This window comes from Zophobas morio, unplaced genomic scaffold, assembly GCF_036711695.1.
Source record: "Zophobas morio isolate AGI-343-1 ecotype UQ-CSIRO unplaced genomic scaffold, CSIRO_AGI_Zmor_V1 ptg000014l, whole genome shotgun sequence".
Taxonomy (NCBI): domain Eukaryota; kingdom Metazoa; phylum Arthropoda; class Insecta; order Coleoptera; family Tenebrionidae; genus Zophobas; species Zophobas morio.
Window position 1 is genome coordinate 2,912,105 of NW_026972119.1, and position 15,663 is coordinate 2,927,767.

Consider the following 15,663-nt stretch of genomic DNA (forward strand, 5'->3'; position numbering starts at 1 on the left):
CTATACAGTAATTTTTGAGATTGATGCGTTCAGACAGATAGACAGCCAGACAGACGGGCAGAGACTTTATTTTATCCTATGTAGTGATGTAGTGATTCTACTCCAGATTTATCAGTTATCTTATCACATACGGACCAACTGACAATTATTGTGAGATACGCTTCCAAAGGAAAAATTGATGAAAGATTTTTGTCATTTATGTCCATTGACAGTCACACAGGAAATAATTTGTTTAATAGATTACATCTATTTTTACAAGAAAATGGATTTTCAATAAAAATTTTTGGGGGTCGTCTTGTGAAAATGGTACGAATATGTGAAAAATATGTATAAAGGACTTCACGCATGTTTTAAGGAAGTTAACAACTTAGCTGATTATGTAAGTACTCTTGAAACTTGGTAGAAGTCGAAGCTGCAAGTGGAATATGTTAAATCAACATGTAAAGTTGCACTTTCAGTTAGAAGTTTGAGTCAAACTAGATGATCTAGAGGCGATACAAGTTACGCTTAATTCTAAGTATATTAGGAACTACTGCTATTAATAATAACACTACGGAATAATATGACTGTAAGTAATATGGAATCTAAAAAAATATTCAATAAGCTTTTAAAACTAGAAACCGCTATACTGATTTATCATTTGAAAAGAACTTGAAATAATTAACAAGTCTATTAGAAATTTAGAAGAACCCGAACTAGATTTGTGCGAAGATGTTATAACAATAATAACATTAGAACATTCAAATTATTTATCTAACCTCTTCGAGAAAAATCGAATAAAAAATTTATTAGCTACGAGTTGAAAACGAAGGAAGTTAGCTAATAAAGTGGAAGAAAGTTATAGTAATGCGAGGAATTAAAATTAATAAATATTCAGACGGCATAACAGGGGTGAGTCTACTACAAGGTCGTGACGTCTTTCTTGTGGAAGTTCTTAATCGATTGTTGGACACTTTAATAACCGAAGTTACTAGAAGAAAAAATGTGTACAATGAATTAGGGACGAAATTCATATTCGTAGCGGATACTACAAATAAACATGTTGCAAATATTGACGAAAACATCGTTAACTGTATTTTACAACGTTACAGTGTGGACATCGAATTAAGATTGCAAAATGAATATTCACAGCAGATTTGATTCAGAAAAATGACGTAACATGTTCGTATATGCCAAGTATGTAGACTGTGTTTTTAAAAAAACCTCATTGACATTTTTCCGAATTAAACTAATTATTATCTACTTGACACTGCCAGTTTTATGAAGAATAAATATATAGATGGAGAATGAAAAATCAAAGGTTAAATTCTTTGTCTATCCCTGCAATAGAAAATGACATCACAAAATTTAAATTACTTATGAGAACGCCATCGGACATATTTTATGCTGAAATCAAATGTAGTAAGAAGGTATTATGTTCCCTTTGTTCAGATTTTTTTTTATATTAAATTATTGAAAATGTGTAAATGAAATATTTTTAGCCAATAATAGCAGCAGGCCTCCAACGATCTAGATCCGCGTCTAGCTAACATAACATGGTTCCACATTTCACTGAGAAACGAGTACACGGTGTAATGTCTGTGCGCCAGTAAAAGAAAAATTTGAAGGGGCACACTGAAAATATCTTTTGCAATTAATAGACAAATATAGATGGAAACAGCAGATGCCACGCAAAATAAAACACATAAAAAAACTGCAAAGGGTGAGCGGTCCCTTAGAGTCGTCGTTTCAGCATGATATATTTTCGTGACTACTACTGGACGTATTATGAAACGACATAAGTTCCTTCCCTACTGCAGATGGCACATGGAAAATGATCCACACAGGCGCTTAGATTTCTGGGAACTGATAACACAACGGATAGCGGCAATTTCCAATTTTATCTATCATGAGAGAACTCAACGGGTCCACTCTATTTGAATCTTCTTGACACGCTAATTACAGAGGTTTTGGAAACCGATAAAATTAATGCTCCTGTACGTATTTTTTTACCAAAACCGGGCACCGCCGTACTTATTACTTATTTTCGAAATGCAAATACACAGTGTTTTGCCGTTACTTTAAAATTCTAAGTAATACTTTGACTACCAGTACTTCCAAATGAAATATAACTTACCACATGTAATAAGAGCAGAAGGACATTAAGCCAACGAAACTTTTACATTTACGTAAAATTTTAACCTTAATCTCTTTTATAAAATAGTGGCCTACTCGACTGCTTTTTTTTTCAAAATTTTTCAATAACGGAAAGTGTATGTAATTATACCAAATCTTGTTTTTCTAACGTGGCGGAGATGGTATGAAACAGAACTAACACAACACAAGCAAAATATCTGTAAACAATACAGATAAAAATTACACTGTTCAAAATTATTTTAATAATTAGGAGTATTTATTATTTGTGTAATTAGCTGCATAATATTTTAGTGCCCAAGAATGAAGCTTTTCTGCTGTCACTGACTCAGTCAAAAATCATTCGGAATAGGCTTCACGAACAAGTTTTGTATGGTTTTTTATATTCATTTTAATATATATACGTAAAATAATTTCCCGTAATTTATTCACAGAATGTGTCTCAGACCTTCTACAAAAATATTATTTTTAAAAACGCAATTAAAAACGTTAAAACAGTATTTTTATTAACAAAAGCTGTATTTTGGACAAGCAAATGTTACGATTAAAAAGATGACGGGTTTTAACAGTTGTGCAACGTTTTTCGATGCTGTCTCATTCTTAATATTTAGTTCAATTTTTAGTCTTCCTGTAGAACGGATTAAACATGGCACGATGTTGAATTTTTTCGCCGAATTACTTTACATATTTTGCAACCGTGATGAGTTGTTTTGCATATAGTTATGTTTACGTATATTTATATATTCACATTTGCATCACGGTTGGCTGTAGAGAAAATTTGTAAGAAAACATTAATTAAAACTTATAAGATTCCGTATATTCACATTCATCACATTCATCTAGAATCATATAGTTACTAATTACATTTTTGAAAAATGCCTCTGTAAAAAAATAAAGATTGCCATTTAAGAACACCGTTGAGACTTTTAGCAACGTCAGTCCATAAATCTGGGTTTGTTTTTCTCCAAGAATGACCCATCCTAGTACTTTTGTTCGTTATCGGTTTTTTACAAAAAAAAGTGTAGAGACATTAAAGAAACAAAAATTTGTCTACCAAATAAATAGCCGAAGTTACTGCTGCACTACAGTAAATTAAGAATTACAAATATCTCTACCTCTCGACCATTTTTATAGCGCTGTTTCCAGTTTCGCTGTCCTTACTTCAGAAATGTCGCCACACATCCGAACTTTATTTTAATTTATATTATTTTAATAACAATATTCATAAGCATGGTTAAGCTTATATGTTCGAAAATAATACAACTTGGATCAACTTTAACTTTATATTAGTTATGGACAACGCAAAGTACGAGGTTACGTTTCTATTCTCATCTTCACATGACGTTTAACAACATAAAGTTTGAACTTCTGTTTGTTATAGTGATTTTGATTTTTTTTTAATTTCACACACAAAGCACACATTGAAGTATTTTCATAATTAGAGAGCGGAAAATATGCAGCAAAATTTTGGGAAATATGATCATATGATATGCATCAAATTTATGCAAATATGCAGTAACTTTCTTAATATATGCAGAGATATGCAGTTGCATATGCTCCAAAAATTAAAAAAAAATCGTAATAACCGAACTAAATTCATTTACAAATTACAAAAACAGGTTTCCCGAGCATACGTTTTATTACAAAAAATACATAAATCACATTTTAAAGATAATATTGTTATACTAAAAAATAAATATAAACAGAACAAATTGAAAAACAGGAGTAATCGACTATTTAATTACTACTTTGGTAACAGTTTATTTTTAAATATTTTTCGAAATATTCTAACAAAAAGTTTTTCCGGTGATTCTAAAATATGCTTTTGTAAGTAGAAAAAGTGCGTACTACGTCCACAGATGTATAAAAATCCTTACCGGTTTAGAGCAGGCGCGACAAAACAGAGTTCCTTCTTGAAGAATAAGTTCAGGAAAAGGTTTAATCCATAAATTAATTAGAGTTATCGTGGACATATTGACACACCTGTATCGCTTTAAATGCTTTCAATGCAAACTCACGATGAAAAATAATAGGGTAACGTCTCTTCGACCACCATTAAACATACCATTAATACGCTTAAGTAACGAACAAAAATATTGGGAATGAACAGTATTTCCACAAGTAATTTGAGCCCAAATTTACCTGGAAAAATGGCTTAACACCCGGTGGTTTCTCCAGACTACCATAAAACCCAAACCTTTACTAGTTATTTGAAATTTGAAGCTCAGGACAATATTTGCAATATGATTCACGAAATTTCGTTTTTCTAGATAAATGCCGACAGAATGACAATTTTTTTTTCAAATTAGAACAAAAATTGATAAAAATGCAAAATATGCACCCGTTACGTGAAATATGCAGCAGAAGGCAAATATATGCAAATATGCAATTTTTTTATAGCTGTATTCGTTTTTAATTAGCATGATTCGTTCACATACTAAATATCAAGACTTATATGCAAAAAATAACGGATATGCAAATTTCATAAAATCCGCTCTCTGTTCATAATTATAACTTAAATAGATTTGTCTAATATGCAACTCTTCAACACCTATATTTTTAATGGTCATAATCGTTGCATGGAGAAGAAATGGTTTAAAGTATGCACTTACTGGAACAATCACAAGTTAGTAACAGTGGTGATACACCAGGCTTCACTAGTAGGTATCTAACACAGAAATATTATTAAGGAAAAGTAGGAATCTAATTTTTACTATTTTTACTTCCCGAGCGTAAGCAAAGGAAGTATAGTAATCGAGTCCATCGGACGAATTGCCACTTTTATGTTTTCTCGACGTTTCATAACCCCTACAGTACGAAAACAGTGGTTTCCTTTTCGGTCTGTCTGTCTGTCTGTCTGTCTGGTGTCTGTATCCATTTTTATTAGACATGTAATCTTCGAAACTGCTCGACCGTTTGTTGTCAAATTTTGTATGTATGTTAGAAATATCATGTAGATGCTTGTTAAATGCCAACCAGAATTTGGGTAATCTTCTCCATCAATAATTTGATGACGTCATCTCAATGAACCGTATTTTAAAATAATTTTAATATTATATAAAATTATACTCCTATACTTGTACTATACGAATCCGCGTTCAATTTTTTCGTTAAACGTTCAAATTTTCGCAAAAACAATCGCATAATAACGTTGTATTACCACCACAGAATAGAACTCATCATGGCTCAGTGGGTCAGTGCCTTTATCGGCAAAGCGGCGATATTCGGTCGTGGGTTCGATGCTGAATTTTGACTCTTCCCTTTTTTTTCCTGCACTGCTAATCCACTGTAACTACTTTTCTTTTGTGCTATGACTAGTATTATCCATGTTGGTGAGGTCATCACAAATTTTTTTTTGGTCAAATTAAGAACGAGTCAGTCACCCCATTTTCTTAAAACTGTGTGAATGAATACGCACGTCTTTATATGTATAATAACGATAAAATAAGAATTAAAATATTCAAAATATTCTGTTCGATTATGGTTTAATTAATAATAATTTTAGTCCTCTGTTTTGCAAATAACTGAACCGCTGTTAAATATCAGCAACAATTTTGGCCGGTTTTATCCCACAGTTTTATGACAATACAATGGAAGTAGATTATTTTCAACAAGGCTATCGCACATTCGGCTGCGACCACAATAATAACGTTGCGAGAATTTTTTCACAACCAAATTATTAGTCAAAAAACAAAGAATATCTGGCCTCCGAAATCTTTCAGTTTCCATTAGTGAGTGCTAAGACCAGATATTATCCCCAAAGTCAAGAAGTCTCTGATATACTCAAAAATGCATTCCCGTCGTTGACCATGTTAACATCACGGATTTTGGAATCTATAAATGGAAACATTTCACATTTAATATAAGTTGAAATTATTATTGGGATGTGAAGGAATCAGCGAAGAACTGGTAACAAAACGTCAATCTCATTTAATTGGGGCTAGAACAAACAAACTCGAACCTATAACGTTTATCCTAGTTGTAACAGGTTAGTCAATGCCAAGACCCGATATTATCGCCAAAGCCAGAAAATCACTGACATAAAATCAAAATACATTTACCGTCGTTGCTTGACGTATAGCATCACGGATTTTAGAACGTATAAATGGAAACATTTTCATTGTGTTTAAATTTGACTGTGAAGGTATCAGTAGTACCGAAAAAACAAAAACCAAAATTCAAAAGTGAAAGATCACGGCAGCCGGACAATGATATGTTTGTTATACATTCTAGTACTATGAGGGACATAGAATCCTGGACAGTCTGTTCTTGTCATTTCAAAAAATGTCAGTGTAAATGCACCTTTACCGTCATTATGATTGAGCAGCAAGTCTCCGTGACTTTGCGGATTCAAAAAAGCACGGTGAATTTGATCGTGCAGAAGTGGAAACGAGAGCGGACTGTAGAACGTCGTCCATAATCAGGGGGACATCTCGTTTCTACACCTGACGAAAACGAAGCTTTGCTTGATATAATCAGAGAGCCCTTTTAGCAATGCTGCTGAAGCAACTGTAATTAGCAAAAACTGCTAGTCTTGTTTGAGGATAGCTGGCATACGCGGCAGCTCGAAAATTGAAATTAACTCATCAGCACAAGGAAGCCAGAGTCGGGTTCGCGTTGCAAACTTTGGTACACGACAATGAATTTTGAAGCAGAGTACTGTTCTCGGACAAAAAAAAATATTTTAATCGTGTCCAAATGCTCCAGTGCGAGTTTATAGGCCACGAAACTCCCGTTATGAACTCGATTGAACGAAGTGGACGTATTGCTATAAACATGTGGGCATGGATTTCAGCGTAAATCCTGGGTTAATGCTGCATGTGGAAGGTCGGCTAAATAGCGACGTCTATATTAATATTCTCGAAAACGTTATGCTCCCTTCTGTGACAAGAGTCTATCCTAATCAAAATTTTATATTTCAGCAAGACAACGGCCCCGTGGATACGTCACAGAGGGTTAAAGCATGGCTACAGAATAATAATATACATATCCTGGATTGACCGAGTCAAATATACATATAGTAAGCTGGATTACGAAAAACACATTATTTGGCAAAATCCCTGTCCTGCTCCCACAAGATTGTCCCCCTATTAAGTTTCAGATCGCAAAAGAAAGGGTAAAAATAACACATAAAGAACTAAATTATGTGGAAAATAGTGCATACATGATATGCCAAGGTAGTGAAAACAATCACTATAGACCGAACGCAGATTAGAGCCCGAGACACGAAGCATCGAAGGATACTATAATCGTGAGCTCTTCACTACCGTGGCGTATATACTATTTTTTTTCACTAGTAGCGCACTACAGAACACACCCAATTTATTAAAAGTAACATAACATCACTGACATCATTATTTTTCAACATTTGAAAAGTTGGTTTGTAATGAGGTTTGTAATTTCAAATCGTGAATTAATTTATATCTTTTAATTTTTTTACGAAATATGTCAGCTAGTGAACTATGTAGTCTTTCCGTGATTCTATTATGGCAGTTAGCACTTTTACATTCCTCATGAAAGTAAGTTCACAAATCTGGTAATAATGGCCAATTGTCAAGTATTACATAACCTCAGGCTTTATTATAGACCTTCGTCAATAATGAATTAGTTCACTTCCATTATTAATCTTGATCAAATTTAGTTATCATTTTGGTAGAGAAAAACAATTTCACAACTCAAGGCAAGCATGATAAATTGATAACGGTGCATTTCTACACTACTAGTGAAAAAACAAGTAAAAAACCTTGTACCACCAAAGTACCTACATTTCTAAAAATAAAAATGAACTTCAAGTTATAGATGTATTAATGGTAAAGTTTCAATAGCGTTCACAGAAATGTTAACCCAAATTCCCCACATTTGTGAAACTACTCTCAAAATGGTATGTCAGTTCGACCACGGCAACGGGTGGTTGTAAAATACACCAGTCAGTTTGTTCACGGTATTCGATATGAAGGATTAAGTAAAAGGGGAAGATGGAGACAAACATATTTATTATACATTTAGACAAAAGAAGCGAAAGCAACTTTCGTACAAACGTGACAAATTCGTCATTTTTTTTTTGTGATATGAAGTAAATTTTGTGTTGAACATTTTTTCTTGGTCTATTGATAATTAGTTAACATAATTTTCTGTCCGAAAATTAAGGAGTACATTTATAAACTGAGATACAGTAGGGTGACCTCCATAGAACGAAGAATTGCACCTATAATGAAATGATTCGCCAGCATTGATTGTTCTATGTGGAAAGCTGTAGCCAGGAGCCCAAAATGAAGGTGGAAACACCGCAACATCACCGCAATAATTGTCATATCTCTAAACTGGACAACTCTACTATGGACGAGCACAGTGTGTAATTCATTATTTAAAAAATCACTCACATCTTCGGGTTCTAAGAACTGAAGGCGAAAATATATTATCAATAAGCAAGGGACTAATGAATTATAACTATAACTTAACTATAGTATTGTGGCGGCACAATAACACGCGGGTAAAGCAGAGTAAAGATAAGTTGTCTTGTGGTGTAGCGGTTAGCATACCAGCCCGGAGAGCGTGGAGACGTGGGTTCGAATCCCACCGAGGCACAACATTTTTCTCTGCTTTCCCACATTGGTGACCTCCGACAGGCAACGCGCACGCAACATCCTTCTGCCACCGCCCTGTGCCCGCTGTGTTCGGGGTCCGCAGCACCGCCAGGGTTCGAACAACGACCGTAAGAGTGGTAGGAGCGACGCCAGCAACTATCTCCTTCGCACCCCAGCACGACCGCGCGCTGTGTCGCTGGGGGGGGGAGTACTGTGGCGGCACAATAACACGCGGGTAAAGCAGAGTAAAGATAAGTTGTCTTGTGGTGTAGCGGTTAGCATACCAGCCCGGAGAGCGTGGAGACGTGGGTTCGAATCCCACCGAGGCACAACATTTTTCTCTGCTTTCCCACAGTATTTACAGTTTATATATCCTCCGCCCAACCCTAGCTCTCAGTGGCAGTCGAACTGATTGGTAGTCCCCACGCCCAACCCTTATAATATCAGGGCTAGCCGAACTGACCGGTACTCCTAATCCACTGAGTTGCAGTCAAAAGGATTATGTCTGTTTGGTAGTCGAACTGACAAACCCTGCCCAAAATAACGAAAAATTGACACCAGCAGGTAGCAAGCAAACATCTGAAATTAGTTTGTTTACTTTACATGCGTGGATCAGGTTTTCTGAATGTCTTTTGCAAGTCGCTTGCCGTTTAAACATCAAAAAATGACGAGTTAAAACCGTTGACAAGACGCAGAACCACGCAAAAAAATCAGGATTCATTTCGCAGCAAACTAAGATTGATTGTGGACCAACCGCGGGCGGAGGGAGCGAAACCTAATGATGAAAACACTGCAACAAGATTTTTCAAGAACTCCAAAGTTTCAGCGGAAGTTGGCGAAACATTGGAAACATTAATTTATAGATTTTATGATTTTAAAAGCAATTTCTTGCGAAGAGGAAATAAAGTTAAAGGAATTCAACGCATACGCCGTTGAAAAAGCGAAAGTGTGTTTGTAGACGCATATGGATGGCTCAACGGTATGACGGTACATAAAATTTTCGTTCATAGGACCGTTATTCTTTCTCCAGCTTTATTTCCTATTGGACAGTTGACAGAGAAAACACGTGAAGCTACAAAATATACACATTCGAAAATACTGGCCACAGAACAGACAGCAAACAGGACTTTTGAAAATGTAATGCAAGAAAGTAGAAATTGAGAGAACACAACCAACAGTTTTATCCGATCAACAAGATCGTGAAATGAACTCGATAGTGATTTTGATTACTTATTTTTATTATTAAACATAATAAGTAATAAGCTATAATTGTTTTTATTTTTTTGTAAGTACATACATAATTTTTGTTTTGTACATATACAGAACTTTCATCGATGTGTCTTACATCCGGTGACCTGTGAAATTTATAAATATTACAGATTTGCCACTTCTTAGTACCTAATAGTAGACATTTGAAAAGTTATAATTTAATATAGTTAATATGTCAAACATATGTCAGAATGATTGTCATTTGAACTTTCGTTGCGAAAGAGGCGAAACATAATATAGCAGTGTCCACTGTTAGAATCATTTATGATAGCCTTGTATATGTTTCCAACATCCTTTAATGTTTTATGTTCTACATTATTAAAAAATATCGTTTTTTAATGTAAGGTGTTTATTTCTTCGCATTGTATTGTTTCTTATAACTATATTAATTATTAAACATTAACAATTTTTAGATATTAAAATAAACTTTATTTATTTTCCATGTTCCAAATTTAAATCAACGCAGTTTGATCGATCTCATGATGCTTTTTTTACTGAGTTAGACTAATTTCAAATTTTGACCACATATTTTTCACATCATCCTACCGTGAAATGCCAAAATCTTCAAAAATATCTGAGTAATAGCCCACAAAATGTTTTGTAAATACGATCGAGATTGAAAACTGAACCAGTTTAACACACCAAAGTTTTAGTTGTTATTATTTTTTTTTTTTTTTAATATCATAACAACAATTTGAATGTACTTCGAAAAACAGGACAGTTCTTTGATTTGAAAAATAAAACATAAACGCAAAAATTTTTCAAAATTTGGAAATGTGTATCAAATATACTGGTTCAATTTTCTATTTCTTCTTTTGTTTTCAACGCTTAACAAATACCGCATGCATGTCAAAAAGATGGTTTTAATCAAATATTTCTGGTTGTGTCTTCTTTTATTCTTACTAATTTAGTGCGCACAGATTAACGCTAATAACTGCAATCCAAAAATTTCGAAAAAATTAAATTGATTTTTTACACATTCAAGGTATGCAGTTATATGAGAAAATTGTAAAATTTGATAGTTCAGACGTTTCTTTTGGACAGCTTACATATACTTACAGATTAAAAATATGTTTCACATAAAACACTTAATTATCAATATTACGGTATGGCGTCTTTCACTTTTCTGGGAGGATTAATAATAGACAAATTGTGTTAAATATTTAACCATCTTCAAGATAATCTAAGATTACACCATTTAGAAGTAATGGGTTTAGCAGTTCCAAAGATTAGATATTATACCATGTTGCAAAAATAGTAACGAAATTTGAATAGCAGAATTTTGAATATACAAGGTAAATATATACAACTCATCGTTTAACGTGATCAATCAAAAAGTTTTTAACTCCACCTTCAACTGATTGTGAGCGTCAGGTTCATCAAAATCTAAGCTAATCCAAAACAATTATATTTGAATAAACATGAGGTATAATTTAAAGCACTGAAGCCACACGACCTGTGCTTGTATTTTTCCTTTACGCTTTTTTTTACGATTTATGGCTGTTTGGTTAAAATAAACATTAGTGATTTTGTTTTTTTTTTAAGACAAATTGCACTTTTATTGCGCTGTGCTTCGAAATAGTGCGGATCATCATAAAATATGACACAACAGTTGAACTGAACCGCTAACACTTCCTTCGCGTGGTTATCAATGCGGCAAAAACAGGTGGTTGACATAAAAAACGCGTTTCAACAAATAAATTTAATAAATCATTACATGAAATTAATACTAAAAAGTATCACATTTTAAATAAAAAGCAATATATTCACAAATTTTCAGGGATGATTACAATGAAATACATTCACATTCTATTACAGTACAAACACTAAAGCTAAGTTTCCATACAAGAATCTCAACGAGATTTTCACAAAAAAATGTCAACCATGAAGTATACATCCTTTTATTTTAAATTAAAGTACATTAATTTCAAAATATCGTTCGCAATTTGCTCATTTGTGTGAAAACTAGCCTTAAGGTAAAGCTATATTTTTTTCAAAATATCACAGAGCTTGTTTACATTAAATTAAAACGTTAAGGGTTTGACCACAAAGATAAAATTTAAAACTATTAGTCTCCACCGTTACAACTAATATCAGCAAACTCTGTTCCCAACCACCCAACACATATGCAGTAATGTTGAAAAAGTTGAATGAGCAATTCTTGTTCATCCAAAAATTCTATTTTCTCTATGCGCTGCCTCTCAGCTGCAGGCAGGTCATAATAAATTTGTACCATGTCCCAAGCTTTGGCACCCTGCCAATTGTTACTTATAAACCTACTTTTCTGTGTTTCTAAATTCTTACAAAACGATATCCCCGCCAAAGTGCACCCTCTGGCCCTCAAATTCCCCAACATAACATCCCCAAAAGTATCATTCATATTACACATCTCATAATTAACAAACAGAGCCGACTTAAACTTACTTGCAATCCATCCTAACAATCTGTTAACACAATCATTTTCAATGTACACTAAAACACACTCTGCAATAAACAATGTGGGATTAGCAAAACTAACTTCAGCCTGCTGCAACTTCATCTCGAGTTGTGATATGTTCCTCAGATCAGCCCCTATGCAATGGTAATTTCCAGCGTGTAAATCAGTGGCGCTGAGTTTAACCTCGCCGTCTTGTTCGTGAATGCGCTCCAACAATTGCTTGTTCCGTTTTATTGCGTAACATTTTCGAGCTGTGACAGTCGGGAAATCAATTTCGACATAATTCGACATATAGACGCCTTGGTCTTTCAGTCTCCAATACAAAGTGTCAAAGCCAGCCCCCAAGTTTACTATCTGCGAAGAGGACCCTGCCTTCTTTAAAAAGGTCTTTATAAAACGCTCTACGCCCTTCACTCGGGCGTAGTAACCCCGGTTGATTTCTGGGGCTCTCTTCTCAATTTGGCGGACAAAGTAAGGAATATAGTTATCTTGCCAGTATCCCAACTGGACGGCGCCCCTCTTGCACTCGCTGGCGTCGTCGTTGGTTGCCATAACGGGCTCATCGCTCATGGTTTCGTTTTCTGGGTCTTCTGAAGCAAGAAAGTAAGGTTAAGTTTAACTGTCACAATTGCATCACGAACGACCATTAAGGCGATAGTGTTTTTCATGAATAACGATTAAACGTTGTTGAAATTCGAATATAATGGCTACTTACTTGTTTATAAACACAATTTTCGCTCGTTTTGCGTGCTACTTATGTCAGTAACTGTTGAATAACTTTGCTGGCGACGCGATGCGCCATTTGATCTATTTTTAGGCAACCCACAGAGCACGCGCGTGAGGTGGGTCATCTTCGATCGGTGCAACCCGCGCACATTAAACTAGGCTTTTCATAACTGACGATTAAAAATGAAAGAACAATACAATTGCAACTTTCTTAATGCAAAATTGACATTAACTTATTTATTTTTTTTATTAGCTGTCTAACACATTAAAGAAAAAGTATAAAAAAAATGTTGTGTTCATACTTTACGGTTTTTTGTTTCTGTTATAATCAAGAAGTACAAGTTGAAAACAGACTGTTTTATTTTTATTTATTTTTTTTTTTCTCAATACCACCATGCTTTCTTCGTAGTGTAATACATATGTTATTATTATTACGTATAAAGAGGAGATGTGGGTATAGTCGCACCAGGAACACAGTGCCAATGTCACCGTGCAAACATTGGGCACTGTGTTAACTTGAAACCGGTAGCCTAGATGTTAGTAAAAACTACTCTACTTTTTAGTATTTTTATAATTAAGCTAAGATAGAAACAGGCTATCCCGAACAAGTTGTGTAAATTACTAAAATAATGTGTGCATAACTTCGAAATTACAACTGTAGTACACTTCAGAGATTTAGCAGTGACAAAAATAAAAAAAAATTCCAAAGTAATTAAGCAGGGAACCATTATCCATGTGATTCGTTTTTAATCTCTTCGTTTGACAACGCACTGGATAACAACATTTAGCATTAGTTACATAAGGACATCACAATGTTATCACCGCATAGACCTGCGGAGTGCGAGCAAATGACAAACTGCTATTGCAGCAGCGCATTTGAATCTCCCGTCGTAATGCTTAAACCATTTAACCACTTAAACTTCGGGTGGCTAACGGTAGCTAGGTACTGTAGAAAAAATGATTACTTACTTTTTCCTTCGAATTCACGCATATCCAGCGCCGTCTGTACTATACAGTAGATTAAAAAGCTAAGATCGCATTACAAACTCGGTCCAGGGGGCGGAAATTTTGAGACAATAGTAATTATCATTAACGGATCTACGTAGCATTAATTTAGGCCTAGTTATTTAAATTGTAACCAAACCATCACTAAATGCAGCGAGAACACAAACCTACGGACAGTTTGAAGGTCACCCGCACTAGTCCGGTCTATGGTTATCAATTACCATTATTTCATTATGAATAGCAGTTTTTTATGATATTACTACTCACTCTGATACGAACTGTAAACACCTTTACAGATCAAGCTCTTCGTAACTTTTCTACTGTAACATTAACAATCTAGTTCAGTTACATTCTGTCATAACCCATGACGTTTTGCCATAATAAAATAACAGTTTACAGTTTATCTGACAGTCTATAACACCTTTCTTGGAAATTTTGTAAAGGACTAACACCAGTCTAGAGATTAGAGAAATTTCACTAACAATTTCATTCAATCTAGAAAGTTGATGGCGGCATCTCACAAAATGATTAAATAAATCTTTACTGAGAAATACATTCTGCGATGTGTGTTTCGGCAATTTTCTTTTATTATTGTTTTTTCTTTAACTGTTTACACAGCTTAGCAGCGTTCAAAAATTCCTGCATAAACTCCTAATTTATTTTATCGAGTGGCTTCAGTTGTTCAGAATTAACTAATATTACAGTGAGCATACGAAAAGACGTGTTTTCAATCCATTACATATATTTAAAATAACTTCTTAATAACTACTGAAAGGAAAATTAATATTAAATTTTTATAATCAAAATCATCTTCAATTTCTGAGAACCATAGCCCTGAAAAGGGAAGCCATATTTAACCACCTTTCACATTTCCAGGCGAATCTAATTTTTAAGCTCCGGTATAAATTAATTAGAATTCCCAATTCAAAGAACATTATCTAACAGACAGTGTGAAATAGGTAAACGACTGTTTTCTTAAAAATGTTTATTGCAAATATGGACTATAGGATTACTAGTCTTATGTCATTTACGAAGAAAATTCATTCTCAATTTGAAAATTGCACTAGTTTTATAGTTGCAAAATCAAGAGAATATTGAGCTTCATTAAGTTGTATTTTTTCTTCCATGAAACAAGACAAAACAGTAGCTTTTTCGGAGTTTTTTCCAAACCTGAAATAAATTTTCTAGTAGCTTCAAAATAAAAATATTAAGAGAATATAAGAATACGCATACTTTAAGTTTCAGATTTGTTTAATTTATAGAATTGATAGAATTGCGAAAAATCGATCAACATCGTGTTATTAAAAATAAATTGTTTTTCACGTTCGTAGATAGGAACTAAGTGCGTTTTTAAATGATTTAATATTTTAAAAAAGTAGTTTATGCTCATTTATAAAAACGACAGATTCAATGTCCAAAAAAGAAGTGCATGGCAACCTGTGCACTTCAAATCTGACTGATTTCAATGTTGAAATTTAGAATTAGGCATACGCGATGACAGAAGGTAAA

At 34.1% G+C, this 15,663-nt stretch overlaps 2 protein-coding genes across 4 annotated transcripts in view; one reads left to right on the forward strand and one right to left on the reverse strand.

Annotated features, from left to right (window-relative positions):
- Positions 1-15,663, forward strand: part of LOC135129204 (calexcitin-1) — a 151,750-nt gene that overhangs the window by 104,375 nt on the left and 31,712 nt on the right. The window lies entirely within an intron of this gene.
- On the reverse strand, positions 9,974-13,234 carry LOC135129189 (leucine carboxyl methyltransferase 1). 2 transcript variants are annotated; one of them, XM_064056307.1, is made up of 2 exons: positions 13,139-13,234; positions 9,974-13,010 (listed from the first exon to the last, which is right to left on the reverse strand). In XM_064056307.1, the coding sequence occupies exon 2, from the start codon at positions 12,991-12,993 to the stop codon at positions 12,055-12,057; it is 939 nt and encodes a 312-aa protein (XP_063912377.1). In that variant the 5' UTR covers positions 12,994-13,010; positions 13,139-13,234; the 3' UTR covers positions 9,974-12,054. The 2 variants fall into 2 exon arrangements, with proteins under 2 accessions (XP_063912377.1, XP_063912376.1); XM_064056306.1 differs by having other exon boundaries at positions 9,974-13,013.